General features: G+C 44.0%; 1 protein-coding gene across 2 annotated transcripts; it reads right to left on the bottom strand.

Annotated features, from left to right (window-relative positions):
• Positions 1–2,071: 2,071 nt before the first annotated feature.
• gpr185b (G protein-coupled receptor 185 b) lies at positions 2,072–15,079 on the bottom strand. Of its 2 annotated transcripts, none has more exons than XM_049569326.1 (2): positions 14,868–15,079; positions 2,072–13,103 (listed from the first exon to the last, which is right to left on the bottom strand). In XM_049569326.1, exon 2 carries the CDS (start codon positions 13,099–13,101, stop codon positions 12,040–12,042), a length of 1,062 nt encoding a protein of 353 aa, XP_049425283.1. In that variant the 5' UTR covers positions 13,102–13,103; positions 14,868–15,079; the 3' UTR covers positions 2,072–12,039. The 2 variants fall into 2 exon arrangements, with proteins under 2 accessions (XP_049425283.1, XP_049425282.1); XM_049569325.1 differs by lacking the exon at positions 14,868–15,079 and adding an exon at positions 13,982–14,111.
• Between the last annotated feature and the right edge of the window lie 1,835 nt (positions 15,080–16,914).

Below are 16,914 nucleotides of genomic sequence, written 5' to 3'. Positions count from 1 at the left end.
ATGGACCATCCCATATAGGGCCCAGTTGTCAACCCATTTACTACCCACATGGGCTCCACATATTAATGCTGGCTGGAAGTTACCACAGCTTGCCATCTACTATTATGAAGTCAGCCATGTCAAATATGACTAATATGACGGATATTTTGTGTGAATCAGTTTCTAAACAAATATCATTCAGTACGTGAGTGAGAGCTCTCTCTTTTCAGAGTTATCATTTCAGATATTTTACTTACAAACAGAGGGTTCAGTGTAGGTCTGTATTTGCTTACCACAGATGTTCAGTGAGGCTTGATGGCAGCGCTCCTCCAAACATTAGGGAAATTACATAATGATAGGAGACATGGTTGACTAATTGCAGCAAGTCTGTCGCCAAACAGCTGAAAATGCTTTTAAAGAAGCTTGTTGGCAGAGCATCAAGGCAGCAGGTGGATGGCCAAAGATGCTGTTCCCTGAGAGGCCTGTAGTTGTGTATCTCGGTAGCATTAACCTTGTCATGTGTACTAAATCCATTTTTAAGTGGTTGTGAAGGGGATTTTCTTTGTGTTTGTCGTAGTAGCCTCGATAGACAGGCTTGAATTTCAGCCACATTTTTGATTTTGCACCAGAGATTGGATTCGAGCTCCCAGCTCTCCCCACCTTCAGCTGGCAGTGTCTCAATGGGCTGTGGAGGTTTTCTGCAAAATATAGGACACCACATCGCAGTTACACTGGATTATATTAAAAAATAACTCCTAGAAAGCTTTGCCAGATCTATGATCTGTTCTAATGTCCGGTTCACATTAAGGGCACTCGTGGATCATTTCCTGGCCACGCGGAGAAACTAATCGTCACAGGTTTCAATCAAACCTTCATTAAATTTTAGATCAGGGTGAAGAGGACACAACAGATGCAGGAATATCACCACCTTCTGTGCTCATTTTTTTCATTTTTTTTTGCACATGCACATACATGGAGGTGATTTGCAGCATCCTGCAGCAGATGGTGGAGAGAGCCTTCTGACTCATAGAGAAGGAGGGGAGGGGGGGCAGAGTGATAGAGTGAGTAAATGAGGGTGAGCTAGAGGATGATAGAGACAGTAAGGTTGGAAGACGAAGAGAGGGTTGGCTTCGTGCTTGCTTTGAGAGAGCTGCTGTAGTGACGTAAAAGAAGTGAGATGTGTGTGTGTGTGTGTGTGTGTGAGAGAGAGAGAGTGTGTGGGCGGATGCTGCGTCTTTTCCCCCTCGTCTCCCGTCTTTGCAGCACCTCCCTCTGGCCACATGGTGGAGCTCTTCCCCTCCATGTAGACGCCGCATAGAGGTGATTCAAGGAGTCAAACACGCACCCATGCAGCCTGGCGCTCCTGTAGTTCACACTTTCAGTGACACACAAGCACATTTGATTGATTAAAGGTTAAAATTCTCACACATACACACACACACACACTCACCTGCGTCATAGATTTGGATGACCCAAACCTCCTGCTGCATTGTTAATTATTTATTAAGAAGCTTTAGTGTGTGTCCCAGCACCACGCCCTCACACACACACATAGTGTTGTACCCCTGGGTGTACATACCTGCACACAGAGACATGTATGACATATATGTGTGTGTTTTTAGGCGATACTCACATATACAAACTGTGCATCTTCGCTCTGCCATTTTTTTGCACCTGTCCTTTCCTCTCCTCCTCCCCCTCTGGGCTTCATCCTTTTTCCTATACGTGAATGTCATAGGGATGTGTGTTCATGTGCGTGTGTGTGTGTCGCATCCTCTCCGATCAGATCCTCCCTCTTTCTCTTCTTCTGCATCTTCCCCTCTTCTCACTCCGTGTCGCTTCGCTCTCGCTGTTATGCAAGCAGGGAGTGGTTTAATAATTCAGCGGCATCTTTTTATACTCGCAGGCTTTCCTTAACACTACAGTGACCTGCGATACTGACTCACACACACACACTCGTAATAACACCCACACACAGACAATGTCACGCAAACGCCCACGAACACCACACACACATGCTGACGTCACCGGATTGACTCCATTCCAGCACACAGAAAAACACAAACTTTTCTTTCTTTTGTTGTTCTCAGTTTATTTGGCAAATTATTCTCCACTTTTTTTTTGCAGTCTTTTTTTTTTACTTTCTCTTCTCATTTATGTACAATAATAAAAATAAATCTTTCTCTTCAAGGTTTTACATTCGACATTTACAAGTGCAATGTGTAACATGTCCATCTTATAAAGTGCATTTGTACTTTTTATCGTAACCGACTGTTTCACGACACCAACTTAAGAGGACAAAATCAGAGAGAATACAGTAGAAACAAACCCAAAAAAACATGATTCAAGGACACCATATCAGGTCTGTGACATCACAGTATCGTTACCCAATAACACCCTCACCTTGAGGGTTTAAAACCGGTGATGCTCCCTCATCCAGACCAGCAATATCAATGCATAAAACAATGTTTTTTTTTTCTATGAAGGCCATACTTGGTCCGATAGAAAATTAGCTCTGTAATGGTTTTATTTTTGATTGACAATCTCTGTTTGCCTGAAGTATTGCCAGGTTGTAGGTTACAGAGGGAAAACATAGCCTGACGGACTCTGTATAGGCACTCGCCCCGATCCCTGCATTTTAAAAACCCTTGTGTTGATGCTTGTGCTCAGGAGAAACAAAAAAAGGAAGGAGAGACTCAAAGGAGAGGTGTAAAAATAGAAGATGAACGTGTGCTTGTGCAAAGAAGATGAGACAAGGAAAAACTTAACAGGGAAAGAGAGAAAAAGGAAGATGAGGATGATGGATGCGTCTACGGAGCAAAGCGAAGGCTTGCTTCTGCGCTCAGGGAAGAAGGGTTGATTTCTACTTCTTTACCTCCCACCCCTCCTCTTTTTCCTTTCCTTTTTTCCTGCTGTTCTTTTTTCTTTTGCTCTTTTTATCTGCTTTCAGGGTAACTATTTTTAGACGGAGTCGACCGACTCGCTTCCTGCAGGCCAAGCATAGCAAAATGTTAGACAAGAGAAAGAGACAGAGGGGAGAGGGGGTAAAAAGAGATAGAGGAGATGAAGGTGTGGAGTATTGCAAAAGATGGAGGGAATGAGCAAGAGGGGTGAAAACCATGCAGAAAAGTGACAGGAAGACTGAGGAGGAGAGGGAACAGGAATGAAAAGACGGGGCACATATGAAACAGCAAAGAGGACAGGAGGGAGATGTCTGAGAGAATGGAGAGGAAAAAGAGGGGGTGTAGATAAAAGGATGATGAGGGGGAGAAAGGAGCGAGGGGGACGCTTGTGAAAGGAGGACAGTGGAGAGAGTGGGGATGTCTTTGAAACGACCTGCTCCCTTAGACACGACTCAGACAAAATGACGTCACTGGAAACCTGACTCTGTGACGTACTACGCAGCCACGCACAGTCTCCCTCCCTGACTTTCTCCCTGTCGTTCAGCGCACGTCTTTTTTATGCTGAAACTGTTCAGATTACCGCAATTTAAGTCAAGAAGACGTTTGACAGAGACACTGATATCATCTCTGATGTTGCTGCTGCTGCAACTCTGACGTTACAGGAGGAAATACAAAGTTTGGATTGTTGGAATTGGTCTGTTTGCTCAGTGTAGTGATCAATAACATCAAGGTCAAGTACTTTTAAATAACAGCCTTTTTCTTCTTTCTTTACCCTGCTGCTCGTGAGTTGCTGTTTTTGACCATGTTGAGCTTTTTTTTGTAGTTGTTTACAGATTTACTGACTCCACAATGAGAATCAACCCTCTAATACACAAGAAAAACAAAAAATTAAGACACTATAAAGTCAAAAAATATGGCACTTTTTCAGCATATCCGACACACAACTTCTTTTTTTCCCCAAAGAAACATTTGACATTTGTTTATAGGAAGAACACAGAAGAAGAGGAAGAAAACACACACACACACACACGTACGTACGCACACACTCACAACAAACTCATGCTCACAGCAGCGACCATGTCTTGTAACTCATGCCCTGATGAACATTACAAAAATATACATTTCTGTACAGCATTGCATAATAAAAATAACACACACTCACTTGTACAGTAGGTCTTTTTCTTTTTTTTTTTTAAATTGAGTTATAGTCCTGTATAGCGGCTGACAAAACCATTCTGCGTGTGTTTGTGTTTACAGTGAGAGTTGGTTGAGTTATGGTTCATTACAATTGGCTATGATCCCGGGGGGAGAACACACATACACACACACACACATACACGTTGACACACACTCACACACACACAGTGAGTGGTCGCTCCACTCCTGCCCCAGGAATGGTTGACTGAGTAGTGGTATATTCACAGATGAGTGTTATTAATTGTTAAAACAATCACTAGATGGACATGCCAGATGGGACCATCAGAGACGGTGTTTAAAATACAGCTGTGTGATGCCGCCGGAGTTAACGCTGACTTCAGATCAGCTGTTCGGTCGCTCCAGTTCCAGCTGAGCGATGCTGGATTTAACATTTCAGTCAGCGCGCTCGTGAAACGGCTGATTTGTGGTTTCACTTTGGGGCTCATGATTCCCTCCAGACTTGGATCAAATAGAGTTTGTTTTACTCTGGAAAAATGCCAGATAGTTGACATTTCACTGCCAAAGGACAAAAAACGCCCACCAAAACATATTACCAAAATGTCCAAAAACGTACCCAACATTTATCTTAAAGTTTGTCCATGGCAGGTGTTGAAAGGAAGGCTAGAGGTCAAACAATTTTCTCAACCCACAGAGGAATATATTATCCACTTACAGACATTTACTCCACCTTAAAGGCAATTTCATACCCAAAAGGTTCCAGCGAGATATTCATTTAGTCTGTGGTTCTAGATGCTTGGCAACCTAACTACTAACATGCTAGCAGCCAGCAACATGCTAGCACTAGTTGGTCACAATAACTCCCTGAGCCTCTTTTTATTTTCTCTGTACTTCTCTTACCCCGAAATTTTGTTTGCAAAATCAAAACAAAAAAATAGCGAGCTAGCTAATTGTCAGTTTATACTCGGACAGAGGAGAGTTAAATAAAAGTGTATGATCCAGCGCAGCTATTAAGACACCATACTTTGTCTCTGTCAGATTCTCCAGCTCTCTGACAGCACTGTCAAACCAGCATACCAAAAAATTTGAACTGATTTATTTTGCTCCTATGTATGTAAGTCCATTTCTGTGTTTGGGGAAAAAAAAAGATTGTTAACTATTTATCATGAGAAAACCTTCCAAAAACCTCCAAATAATAACTCGCTATCTCAAAATAATGACTTAATATCTCAAAAAAAATGACAAACAAAACTTAAATTAAAACTTCACTTAAATTATCTTGGGATACTACCTCATTATTTCGGGATACAACCTCGTTATTTTGAGATAGTAACTCATTTTCTTGGGATATCAAGTCATTATTTTAAGATACTTATGTTTTTGAGATACTCGTTATCTTGGGATATCAAATCATTATTTTGAGATACTACCTCATTATTTTGAGATACCAACTTATGTGAGGATGTCAAGTCATTAATTTGAGAAACTATCTCATTATTTTTGACATACCACCTCATTATCTTGGGATTTCAAGTCATTATTTTACAACAAAGCCTCACTATTATGAGAAACTACCTTATTTTGAGATACTACCTCATTATTATGAGAAACTACCACATTATCTTGGGATACGTCCTCATTATGAGATACTAACTTATTATCTTGAGATAGTACCTCATTATTTTTGAGATACTACCTCATTATACCACATTGTCTTTGGGATACTTCCTCATTTTTATGAGATACTACCTCATTATCTTGGGGTATGACCATATTATTTTGACATACTACTCATTTTGAAGAAGTACCTCATTATTTTGAGATACTACCTCTTTATCTTGGTATATCAAGTCATTATTTTGGGATACTACCTCACTTTTTGAGAAACTACCTTATTATTTCAAGATACTACCTCATTATTTTTAAATTCTAACACGCTGTTTTGAGAAACTACCACATTATCTTGGGATGTGTCCTCATTATTATGAGATACTAACTCATTATCTTAGGCTACTAACTCATGATTTTGAGATATTACCTCATTATATTGAGATATGACCACTTGATTTTGGGATACTAACTAATGATCTTAGGATATCAAGATTTTTTGGTATACTACCTCATTATTTTTGAGAAACCAAGTCGTTATTTCAAGAAACTTTCTCATCATTATGACAGGATATTTTCTTCATCAAAGTGGCAGAAATGAGCTTCCATACCAGTGAGCAAATCCACTGATCGCACCAATCCCACTGAAATAACTGACGACACTGAGAAATGTTTGCCATTTAAAGAGTTTTTCAGACTGAGCTGTAACTGGAGCCAAAACAGTTTCAAACATTAGAAAGCTGGCAACTTCCCATGACATTTGTCCTCGTGATATGCTGTAAACCGCAGCCATCTGTCCCAAAACAGAGGCTAAAACAAACCACCAAAACTAATTTCTGTTTAATCCAAGTCTGGTTCATGATCCTAATTGAATCTGAGTTTGATTCATTTTTAACAAAGAGGTAAAACAGAGGCACAGCTTGAAAGCTACATCCGGTGTGTCAGCATCAGCCAAGCTAGTGCAGATTCTCCATGAATGTTACATTTAGGCTGCCAGACGTAACCTGTGCGTCCCATCTAGCATCTCCAAACACAGGTGACTAAGCAAGTCTCACACATCGTTGTGTGTACAGGAGAACTGTGTGCCAATAGGATCTGCATCACATTCCTATGTGAAATGGATTTAATTATCTCTCTGGGATCGATTAGTTTGGTGAGTCGCATCTCTCCCCCTACACACACACACACACACGCATACACACACAGTGCTGCAGTTCACCAAGCTTGCCAAAAGTACCAAACTCCATCCATCTCATGCTTCCAGCTTCAGAGTAATCTAAAGTATTTCACTTAATAATTGATGCAAGTGTTTCACCGTACGGCAGTTCCATCGATGCAGTGATTGAGCAAAAAGAGAGACAGAGAGAGGGAGGTGGTCAGTTTGTTTAACAGCCGTGACCTTCACACAGAGTCGTCCGACATTCGTGAAACGACCGCAAACATGAAAATAAAGCTAATTTTAGAGAGATGGAGAAAACAGCATTGCAAGATCTCCGTCTGCAACACAGCATCTATAAATGGAAATAGAGCATTAGCTTCATATTTAGGTTTGTCCTACTTCCATGATCCACTCCTGCTGAAATGTCTTTATGGAAAACCCCAGCCGGCCCCGGCCATATTCCTCTCACATACAGTACAATGTGCTATTTGTTGCTTTGAAATATTTAATTTGAGTTATTCTGCAAACCATTCAGAGCCCCACCACCTGTCTCTCTGTCTCTCTTTCTCTCCTTTGTGGCTTTTTGTACACAGCAAAATACAGTTGGACATTATTGCGAAGGAGTTTTTTTTTTTTCAGTTCCAATAAGGCCAAAAACAAAAACAAAAACAAAAGACAAACAAAAAAGACACAAGAGATTCTGCCTGTTCAAATAAAGTCATCGACAGAGAAGTGTAGCCGTTGTTCTGCTAACAACTGCTGCAAAAACAACTGATTGTTTGCTGCTGCCAAGAAACAATAAAAAAGACTTCTACACTAAGTTTTAATGTACACTATAGAAAATAATCTTAATACCTGCATCTCCTGAGCGCCATTTTCAAAGTGTTCTTTGCTTGTCGTCTGTCGTCGTGGTTTATTTGGTAGAAAGCGTTTGAATTTGGAAGCGACTCTCTGTCGTTACATGTATGTTTTTATTTCTAGTGTAGAGTTGAGTGAGTTTATAGTTGCAGCCCATACCGTTTCCATGAACTCTTTTCCCAAAGCCAGCACACCTCCCACACATGTATATTAGCAGCATGCCAGGAGCTTAGTCATGGTACCTCTCTGTGAGGTTGTGCAGAGGAACTCCAGTGAAAACTATCTCCGTAGATCATTTAAATGCAGATAGAAGTTGGCAATAAATCCGCTCCCCTGCTCGTCCTCACTACATCCTCTATACATTAGGCGCCATTATTACCCAGATGTTATTAACATTAGCTGGATTTAACTTACATGATGCCCTTTCAGTGGGGAACGACTTCATCCTGATTGGGTGCAAGGTGGACGTGACCTGAGGTTACGTTAAAGCGTGTCTCGCCCGGCGTTTCTATTTCACGCCGCGTCACCTCGCCTCTCTCGCTTCTCATTAACCCGCCGAGCCTTCAGAGGGGCCCCGGGGCAGAGCTGCGCTGCTTCTTCGAGGCGGGGCATTTGTGTGTGTGTGTGTGTGTGTGTGTGTGTGTGCAGCAACTGCTGACAGGGTGCAAGTAGGGAAGTGAAAACAGAAGGCGTACAGCACAGTCCACAGGAATTTAGACCATCTGATGCTCATGTTTACAGTATTATTATAGATTTCTGTGGCCATATTGTTCAGATAGGCGTTTGCCGTTTCCCCTGCATGTATGATTACTTCCTGACCACGTGACTAAGGGCTCATTTATGCTCAGCATTAGATACGGACACGCACAGAGCCTTCTGTGCAGACTCTGCATTCATTTCGTCTGTGCCGTGCACATTTCTGAAAACTTACAGATATGGACGAAATGGAGCAGTACCACAGGAGATCATGGAGGCAGTGTAGCACAGTTCAAGAGCGATACAGCCGTGGGAGATGACAAAAACATTTAATGGTGGAGCAGAACAAATCTTTAAATATAGACCCTTTTACTGCTAGTAAATAGTATGTTGTTTTTTGGTGGGCGGGGCTTAGCTGGAGGCAAAACAGTTCTCCGCAGACATTAGCCAGTTCTAGCTAGCAAGTTATGTCAGCTCGTTTTAGACAATGGAGGAAGATGATGCGAGTGGTGCGTTCAGAAATACTCGCTCAGAGTGTTGGAGCGCATACTGGCACAAACTGGACCGTTCGTAAATTCAGAGCTCTGTCGGAAAGTACTGTTCAGTTATCCAGAGCACCGCACTCTTGGATTGGCGGAGTGCACTCTGGACACTCTGTCTGGGGAGACGGAGCAGCAGAGCGCCAAGTGGAGTAAATTTGTAATTAAATTAAATGTTTGTTAATTCACATAGAATTAGGCTCTCATTTTAGTGTAGAGCGTCAGACTGAATTTACGAACACACCATGTCAGGTCACTCACTCTCTGGGACCGTGAGTGTTACTCGAAAAAAAGTAAACACTGACCAACGGGACCAGACTGGCCGGCCCGTATGCTCTCACTCAGTGGATGGATGATGTCACAGGAAGCTTTGTGGTTGATTACTATGCCAATCTTACAAAGGAGGAAGCTAAGCTAACGTTATCTAACCACTAATAAGTTAGCGTTACAGAGAAATCCGATTTTCCTCTTAATACCTCCCCAGTTTCTGATGGGGTGGACATGATAACCCTTAATACACATAACGTTATTCATCCCTACAACAGTAAATGCCTTTTCTGTAACATGCAAGCATTTTTGATGATGGCCTCCATCCAGTTCTTTCGTCTTACCGCATTTAACCATAGTTGTCTTTGTTTTTGTTGACGGGCAGTGGCGGCTGATACAATAAAATTTAAGTTTTGAGCCAAGACTCCTTCTATTCTGGCTCCCAATAACACAACAAGACGACATTTTTAGACTCCTATGTAGCCTACAGCCCTGTGGTGGAGAGTCGTGTTTTGCCTCCAGCTAACAAAGTGACGTCATCGTGTGTGGTTATTGTTTGTTGGCGAAGTTGTGTATTTGTGTTGAATTGTCATTAGGAATGAATACAGTACAAAAATATACTTACAATAATACTAGGTCTTTTGGTGGGTAGGGGTTGGCTTGCCGAAAGTACCACATGATCTAGGTCTGGCACTGATAGCAGTGATGTGACTGTGGCAACCTGTACAACTTGAATCCACTGTAGCCATCCAAAGCCGTCTCTATGAAAAATGACCCGTTCAGTATGGATTGTGCTCAGCTCTAGCTAATGGATAATCAATCGGGCGATGGAGTTGGAATGCTGTCTCTAAATTTAGAGCCAAAGAGGCGATACGCAGATGTAGATAATCGCCGAGGTCCCGTCTGCCTCTGGAAAACATCAGCTGCTTTCACCTTGCCCGTGTCAGAAGGCGTGCTTTACCGGCACTCATGGGGGCCATACATTGTTTTCCTCATGCATAATTTCTGAGATACAAGAGAGGCCAGAGAACGGCGGAGGGTAGAAAGGACGGGGTCACAGTCGCGCTGTAGGACCTCGAGTGGGTATTTAAGAACAATTTGAGCATGATTGGAGTCATTTTTGTCGGTGCTTGCTTATTTTACTTCACTGACAAAGGGTTTTCAGTGTCTTGGTGTCAGTGTGGCCTTCATTTTAAATGTCTTTATGTAAATATCTTCAAACAAAGGTGGAAATATTAGCTACTACCAGAAGAATTCAGCAAATTAAAGGCATGAATGTGTAAAATGAAGCCTTACCATCTCAGATTTGACACACGTGAGCTGGTGAAAGCTTCTTGTTTGACATTTGCTACTCTTCAAGCACAATATGGGAGTGATTTCAAAATAAAAGCTGCTCTCTGAGTCACAGTGATAGCCTTAATTGGACAAATTCTGTCTTCTCAAGACTGATTCATGCAGATAACCCAGCAGAAATGATTTAAAATACCTTTATCCATCATGTATGTGTGAAAATAATCCATCAGTCAACACTGCATCTGTTGCAAACAAGCACCAAAACTCCAGTCAAGCCGGAATGGCCCTTTAAAGCCCGTCTCACAGTCCCTATCAAGATGGTGTGTAGAGAACAGCGTAGCCTACTTTCCGGCGCTCTCCCCCCCGCAGCAGAGAGCATTCCCAGGGTAGCAGCGCTCTGCAGTGGCGCTGTCCTTGGTGCTGAATTCAGCTCTCTCTACTTCACAGTCACGGCGCAGCGGCTGGCTGAGAAACCCGTTTTTTTTTCTCTCCTCCCTCAGACCGGGAGCAGATTTGATTTCATCACACCAAGGACGACACGCGCTGGACTAAATGTGGAAACCCCTCTCTAGGTTTTGCAAACCAGCCGGGGGTTATCTATGCTTTAGGGAGCCTGGTGGATCAGCTTGTGTGTGAGGAGGAATGCTACATGATTAGGAGGAGCACATTTTTTTTATGCCAGCTTCATGCATTGAAATGTGTTACTGCGTTTGACAAAATGCAGATTGTGCTGTTGGCATTGGGAAAAGTCAAAACGGGCTTGGCTGACGAGCTATGTTAATGATCACGAACACCATCCAATTTCCAATCTCAGCACATAAGAGTTAATTATTGTTGCACTCTCTGTCTATAAACTCACTAATGACTTAATCTGCATCAGATCAAGGGAACATGGTCGTTAAAATGTGTTTCAAGGGAGGAAATATTCTTGTTTTCTCGTCAGGAGAAGACTGCAAAGATAGCTCGTTGAGAATACTCAAGGTCATTCGTTGTGTATATTTAGCTCATTGTATTTTTATCCACTTAATTTCAAACACATCAGTGAAAACACACGCTGTATTTTAAGACTGTTTCACTCCTTCTGATTGCATAACCATGCAGTGCTGCCCAAGCTCGTGTCCTACGGAGATTTTAGGACACTTCCTTCTGAATCCTACTGTCACATATATGCTACTCTGGAGAAGTAGGCCTCACTTCTCGCACCCGGATGGAGGTCAGTTGGAAAAGTCACCCGACACACCCCCTGCCTCTCCCTACCTTAAAAATCAGGTTTTTGCAGTTGGTTTCACGCCACCTCCTTCGCTCTCATGGTTCTCTCCTTTATTAGCTCTATCATTTTTGTTTTTTTTTTGACCATGCACTGTCCTGGCTTCTCCCCATTCCCGTGCCACTTTTACCGTGGCCAGCCGTGTATTCCCCATCAGCCTACCAGCCCTGATATGAAGAGTAGAGGAAATCTCTTTCCTCGGCTGTAACCTTCAACCTCTCACCTCCAGATTTCCTGTTCCCCGTTTCATCCTCGCCCTCCGACAACCCTGACTCAGCGTCAAGCATCATGCCAGACAGAAACCAACCTTCCCTGCTACACGTCACTGGAGGTCCTGGGTCTGAGGGAGAGGTTGGATGGCACGCATCCACAACAGGCCATCCACAGCGACTTCTGGATGTCCGGGTTTCGGAACGCATAGATGATGGGGTTGATCACAGAGCAGCAGGTAGCCGGGAGGACCGTGGCGTAGGTGTATATTACGGGGTAGCTAGAGTCGGCCACTATGGAATACATGGCAAACGGCAGCCAACACGCCCCGAAGGCACACAAGATGGCCGAGAGTGTGGAGACGCCTTTGGTGGTGGAGATGGCCACGAACTGGTGCTGCACGGCAATCTGCTGCGCATGGCGGAAGGCGATCTTGCAGATCTGCAGGTAGAGCTGCATCATCAGAGCGAAGACCAGCAGGAAGGTGACGGCGAGCGCCACGGCGTTGTTTTTGGTGACGGGTCGGCAGATGCTGCACGTGGACTCGTCCCTCAGACAGTTCCAGCCGAGCGCCGGCAGCAAGCCGAGCGTTAGGCATGACACCCAGATGAAGACCACCATCACGTAGGTGAAGGTGACTGTCCGCTCAGTGTGGTAGGTCAGGGCGTTGTACAGCGACAGGTAACGGTCCACTGTGATGGCAAGGATGTTGAGGACGGAGGCAGAGAAGGCCGAGATGAGCAGTCCAACCGACAACAGTGTCACAAACTCCACCGAGCTGTCGACCAAGTAAGTGAAGACAAAGTTCAAGATGAGGCCCAAGCCGGCGAGAAGGTCCGCCACCGCCAGCGATCCAATCAAGATGAACATGGGAGCCCGGAGAGTCGGCGTGTAGAACAGCACGGCGATCACCAGAGCGTTCTCACAGGAGATGAGCGTCCCGGTCACGCAAAGCGCGATATCCCAGGGGCTGACTTCCTGGATGGCTACAGCGGTGGTCGCCGGCTGGAGGTCAGGGGTCAGAGTTCGCACGACTGGTTCAGAGGAGGAGTTGGAAGGGTCCTCAGCCAGGCTCCAGGAGGTGGAGGAGTCGAAGGGGTCGAGGGGGGAGGAGGAGTTGAGGCTGCTGCCGCTACTCATGGCTGCTGCGGCCAGGGAGAGAATCATAGCTGGAGAAACGAGAGGAAGAGGGAGGAAGGAAGGAAGGAAGGAAGGAAGGAAGGAAGGAAAGAGTCAGTAAGTTCAGGAGTGAGAGAAGTTTGTAATGGGGGGAGGAGAGATGGGAAAAAGACAAGAGCGAGATGAAAGGAAATCGGAGATGGGAAAGAGCAGCGAGGAGGGAAGGGGAGGAGAAACGAAGGAGGAAGTTGCAGTCGATAATGTGTAAGAGAACGGGGAAATGTTCAGACAAGGGGGATGATAAAATATGCACAACAGAGAGCCAACGGAGGGAGTTGGGAAGGAGGAATCAGGAGATAAAGAAGTATGAGTGGGTCAGGGGTTGAGTGGAAAGTGAGGAGGGTAGGAGTTCAGAAAAGGGCAGCGATGAAGAGTCGAAAGACAGATAGGAAAGTTTGAAGATGGACGGAGCAGAGAGGAAGAAGAGGTTGTGGAAAGGGGAAGAAGGAAACAGGACGGGAGACAAGAGGTGAGGACAAAACAAAGGAGGGATGCAGGGAAGAGAAGGACAAGGAGAAGAAGGGGGTGTTAACACCTACCCCCTTTGGATCAAGGGAGCAAAAGAGACACCTTTCACCCATCCATCCGCCCATTCATTCATCCATTCATGAAAACAACTCTTGACCCCAAGCACACACGTCACCAGCATCTCCCACGCACCACGCTGACAGGTAATTAGCAGCAGCCGCACAATAGCAGGTGTGGACACGCACACACACAGGAGGGAAAGGGGGAAAGTAATCCGTTACATGACAGAAATAGTCCTTCCATTTTGGCTCCAAAGCAATGTGACAGCACGAGCATTCCACACGCACCAAATAAACAATAAATAAACAGCCAGCAAAGCTTCGGTGTGGTGCATTCCTACCTATAGGGCGCCAGGTACTGGAGACGGTGTTCAGTTTCCTCCCAGTCAAAACCATCATCAACAAATTCTATTTTTAGAGCATCTCTAAAAATGGTGCATGACGTCCTGGGGCACGGCGCGGTGGTAGCTGCTGTCCTATTCACCGGTGGCGTGTATGAGCGCGTGCCCAGACATGCGTGCGTGAGTGCGTGTGCGCCCGCATCTTTTAATTCGGATTCTGATCCACATATGCCGCTGCAGCCGCACGCAGACACGATATAAAAAAAAAATCTGGCACGAGGCTAATTTTAGCTCAGCCAGTCGAGCTGCCAGCGCGCGCGCTCGCGCCAAAAAGGATGTGGAGCTCCATTCACAAAAAAATCTCTCTCCTCTCTCTCTCTCACACACACACACACACACACACACACACACACACACACACCTCCCACCTCAACCTCCCCACACACCCTTCCTCCTTCACCCCCGCCCCCTTTTTTATTTTTCATCTCTGCTCTTTCATGCTCCCGTGCACGCACGCACACACGCACGCGCGCACACACCGTCAATGACTGCAAACGGCCGGGGAAGGTCACCACCATCCCCACCACCTCCTCCACCACCTCCACCTCCACCTCCACCAAAAGCCCCGCAGCTGAGGGGCTCGCATCCCTGCGGTAACGGGAGCTCGTGCAGCTTTCTCAAACCCCGTCACGCGCCCTCACACCGCCGTGAGTGTGTGTTTTAGCCACAGAGAGAACAATAAATACCTGGATCGGTTTCATTCAGCTGCAGCAGTGCAGTCCCTGAGCCAGCGCGAGAGAGGAAGGAGGGAAGGGAGGGAGGGAGGAGGGAAGGAGGGATGGAAGGGAGACCACGCCACAGAGACAAAAAGAGGAGAGAAAATTACCAGCTCCGTGTCTTCGTCTTCCCCCCTGCAGGAAACCAGGACGCCTCGCGTGTCCTCTCTCCTCCACTTTATGTGTGTATAGGTATATTTTTATGGTCTCTTCTTCCAGGGTTTCCCCCCCTCTCGTTCTCCCCAGTCAGCGGCGCGCGCTATATTCCTCGGTTGGCATGGTTATTAGCCTTCTGTCGGCAGCTCCGTCCTCGCGCTGCACATCCTCGGCCCCTCATTGGACGCGCTTGTCATTCTCCTCGTCTGACGTAAGAAGTCTCCGCTCCTCCAGTCACCGTCATCATGGTCGGTGTGTGAATCACGGAGAGGGAGAATGAATTCATAAATTCACCTTCGGGAGAGGAAACTTAGTTTTATTATTATTTCTATTTATATTTCCAGTATGTCGTTAGTGATGTTATTGGGATTATTTTCAGGTTAAGATAAGGATATGTTACTAAATCTGCTCTCAGCACGTGTATTGAATGGCTGTGCTATAGTGAATGACGACCTTTACATAGAACCATTTTAGGGTAAACTCATTTCATTTGTCACTGAAAAATAGAGATATATGTATTTATATGAAGTTATATCTTAAAAGTTTTGGTATATACTAGGGGTGGGAATTGACGATACAATATTATCACCATACTTGAGTCACGATACAGTATTAATGCGATTTAAATATGATGCAATACTTTTTGAGCTTTACACTGATGATGACTTCGCAATGATAATTTATAATTATGACTTTTTATCTAGTCATTTTATCAACTTTTATTGTATATTACAGAATTGTTTGACTTTAAGATCTATGGATACATTGCTGCGAACTTTTGTTTTGCATTTTTAATTTCTCCTAGCTATTTGGGATTGGTAGGACCCCATAAGTATAAAAAAACCGAAACACTGGCGATGATATTAAAGTCTCAATGTCCTCAAACGGGACAACAATAAAATAAAAGTAAAAATAAAAAAAGTACATACATACACTGTGACCACTTTTGTGTTGGGATCAGCTGCAGACTGACTTGGCAGAGATGGCTGCCATTTTGTTTTTACATGGATTAGTGTATTGTGCTCTTACTACCACTAGATGGCACAAAAAGTGTCCATGTACGAGGACAACAGGTCTAAGTAGAATGAAGTATAAGGTCAAGTAAACCCAAAATATGACAAATGAGGACACAGGGTCTCATATAAAAAGTTATATAAAGTTTTGGTATGTACTCAGGGTAGGATCCATGCTATGATATTATCATGATACTTGAGTCATGATACAATATTATTGTGATTTAAAAACCTGTTGCAATATGCTAGCAATAAAATATATGCAATTTATTACCTTTTTTCAACTGTAAATAATGTCAACGGAAAACTCTGTTAAATCTAATACAATAACATTCCTACCTAGTGGACTGAAAAAGCAATTGATTTTATTATTCTAGTAGGCTACCTGAAGTTTAATTTGTATTGTCATATTGATAATTTATATACCAAAAAAATTGATACTTGGCACTGTCTGACGATACTGTAGGCTATTGCTCCACAAAAATATTGCGATACTATGCTGTATCCATTTCCCCCCCCCCACCCATAGTATATACATGATGATGAGGGACATGTGGGGAAAGTCATTCCATTTATTTTGAAAGATAAAAAATATTTTTGCCCTTTACAGTAAAAAGTTCAAATTCGACCTGATGCAGACCCTACACCATCACCTACGCACGTCGCCTACATTGTTGTGAGCATTTATACTTGTGTGGTGGTGTGTCTGTGTCACTCTGCAGTTACACCTCCAAAACACTAGTTGTCAGTGGGGTTTCTGTGACATGCTGTAAAGTTTAGTTGATTCAAAACACACATTAAACACACATTAAACAGACAAATCACTTGTCTTTATCTGGACATATTTTCCCCTCAAATACAACATGCTAATGTTATTAGCACAAGCCTATGGCATTTTCCTTTGTATAAATTAGCCCAGCAGCTAGCGGACTTTTCCTCTACTCATATGAAGCCAGGGACAACAGCAACATTTAAATTAGGCTCCATT

Source organism: Epinephelus fuscoguttatus, linkage group LG23, assembly GCF_011397635.1.
Source record: "Epinephelus fuscoguttatus linkage group LG23, E.fuscoguttatus.final_Chr_v1".
In the NCBI taxonomy this organism is placed as follows: Eukaryota; Metazoa; Chordata; class Actinopteri; order Perciformes; family Serranidae; genus Epinephelus; species Epinephelus fuscoguttatus.
The sequence above is the reverse complement of the archived record's forward strand: the minus strand, read 5'-3'. Positions and strand labels throughout refer to the sequence as shown.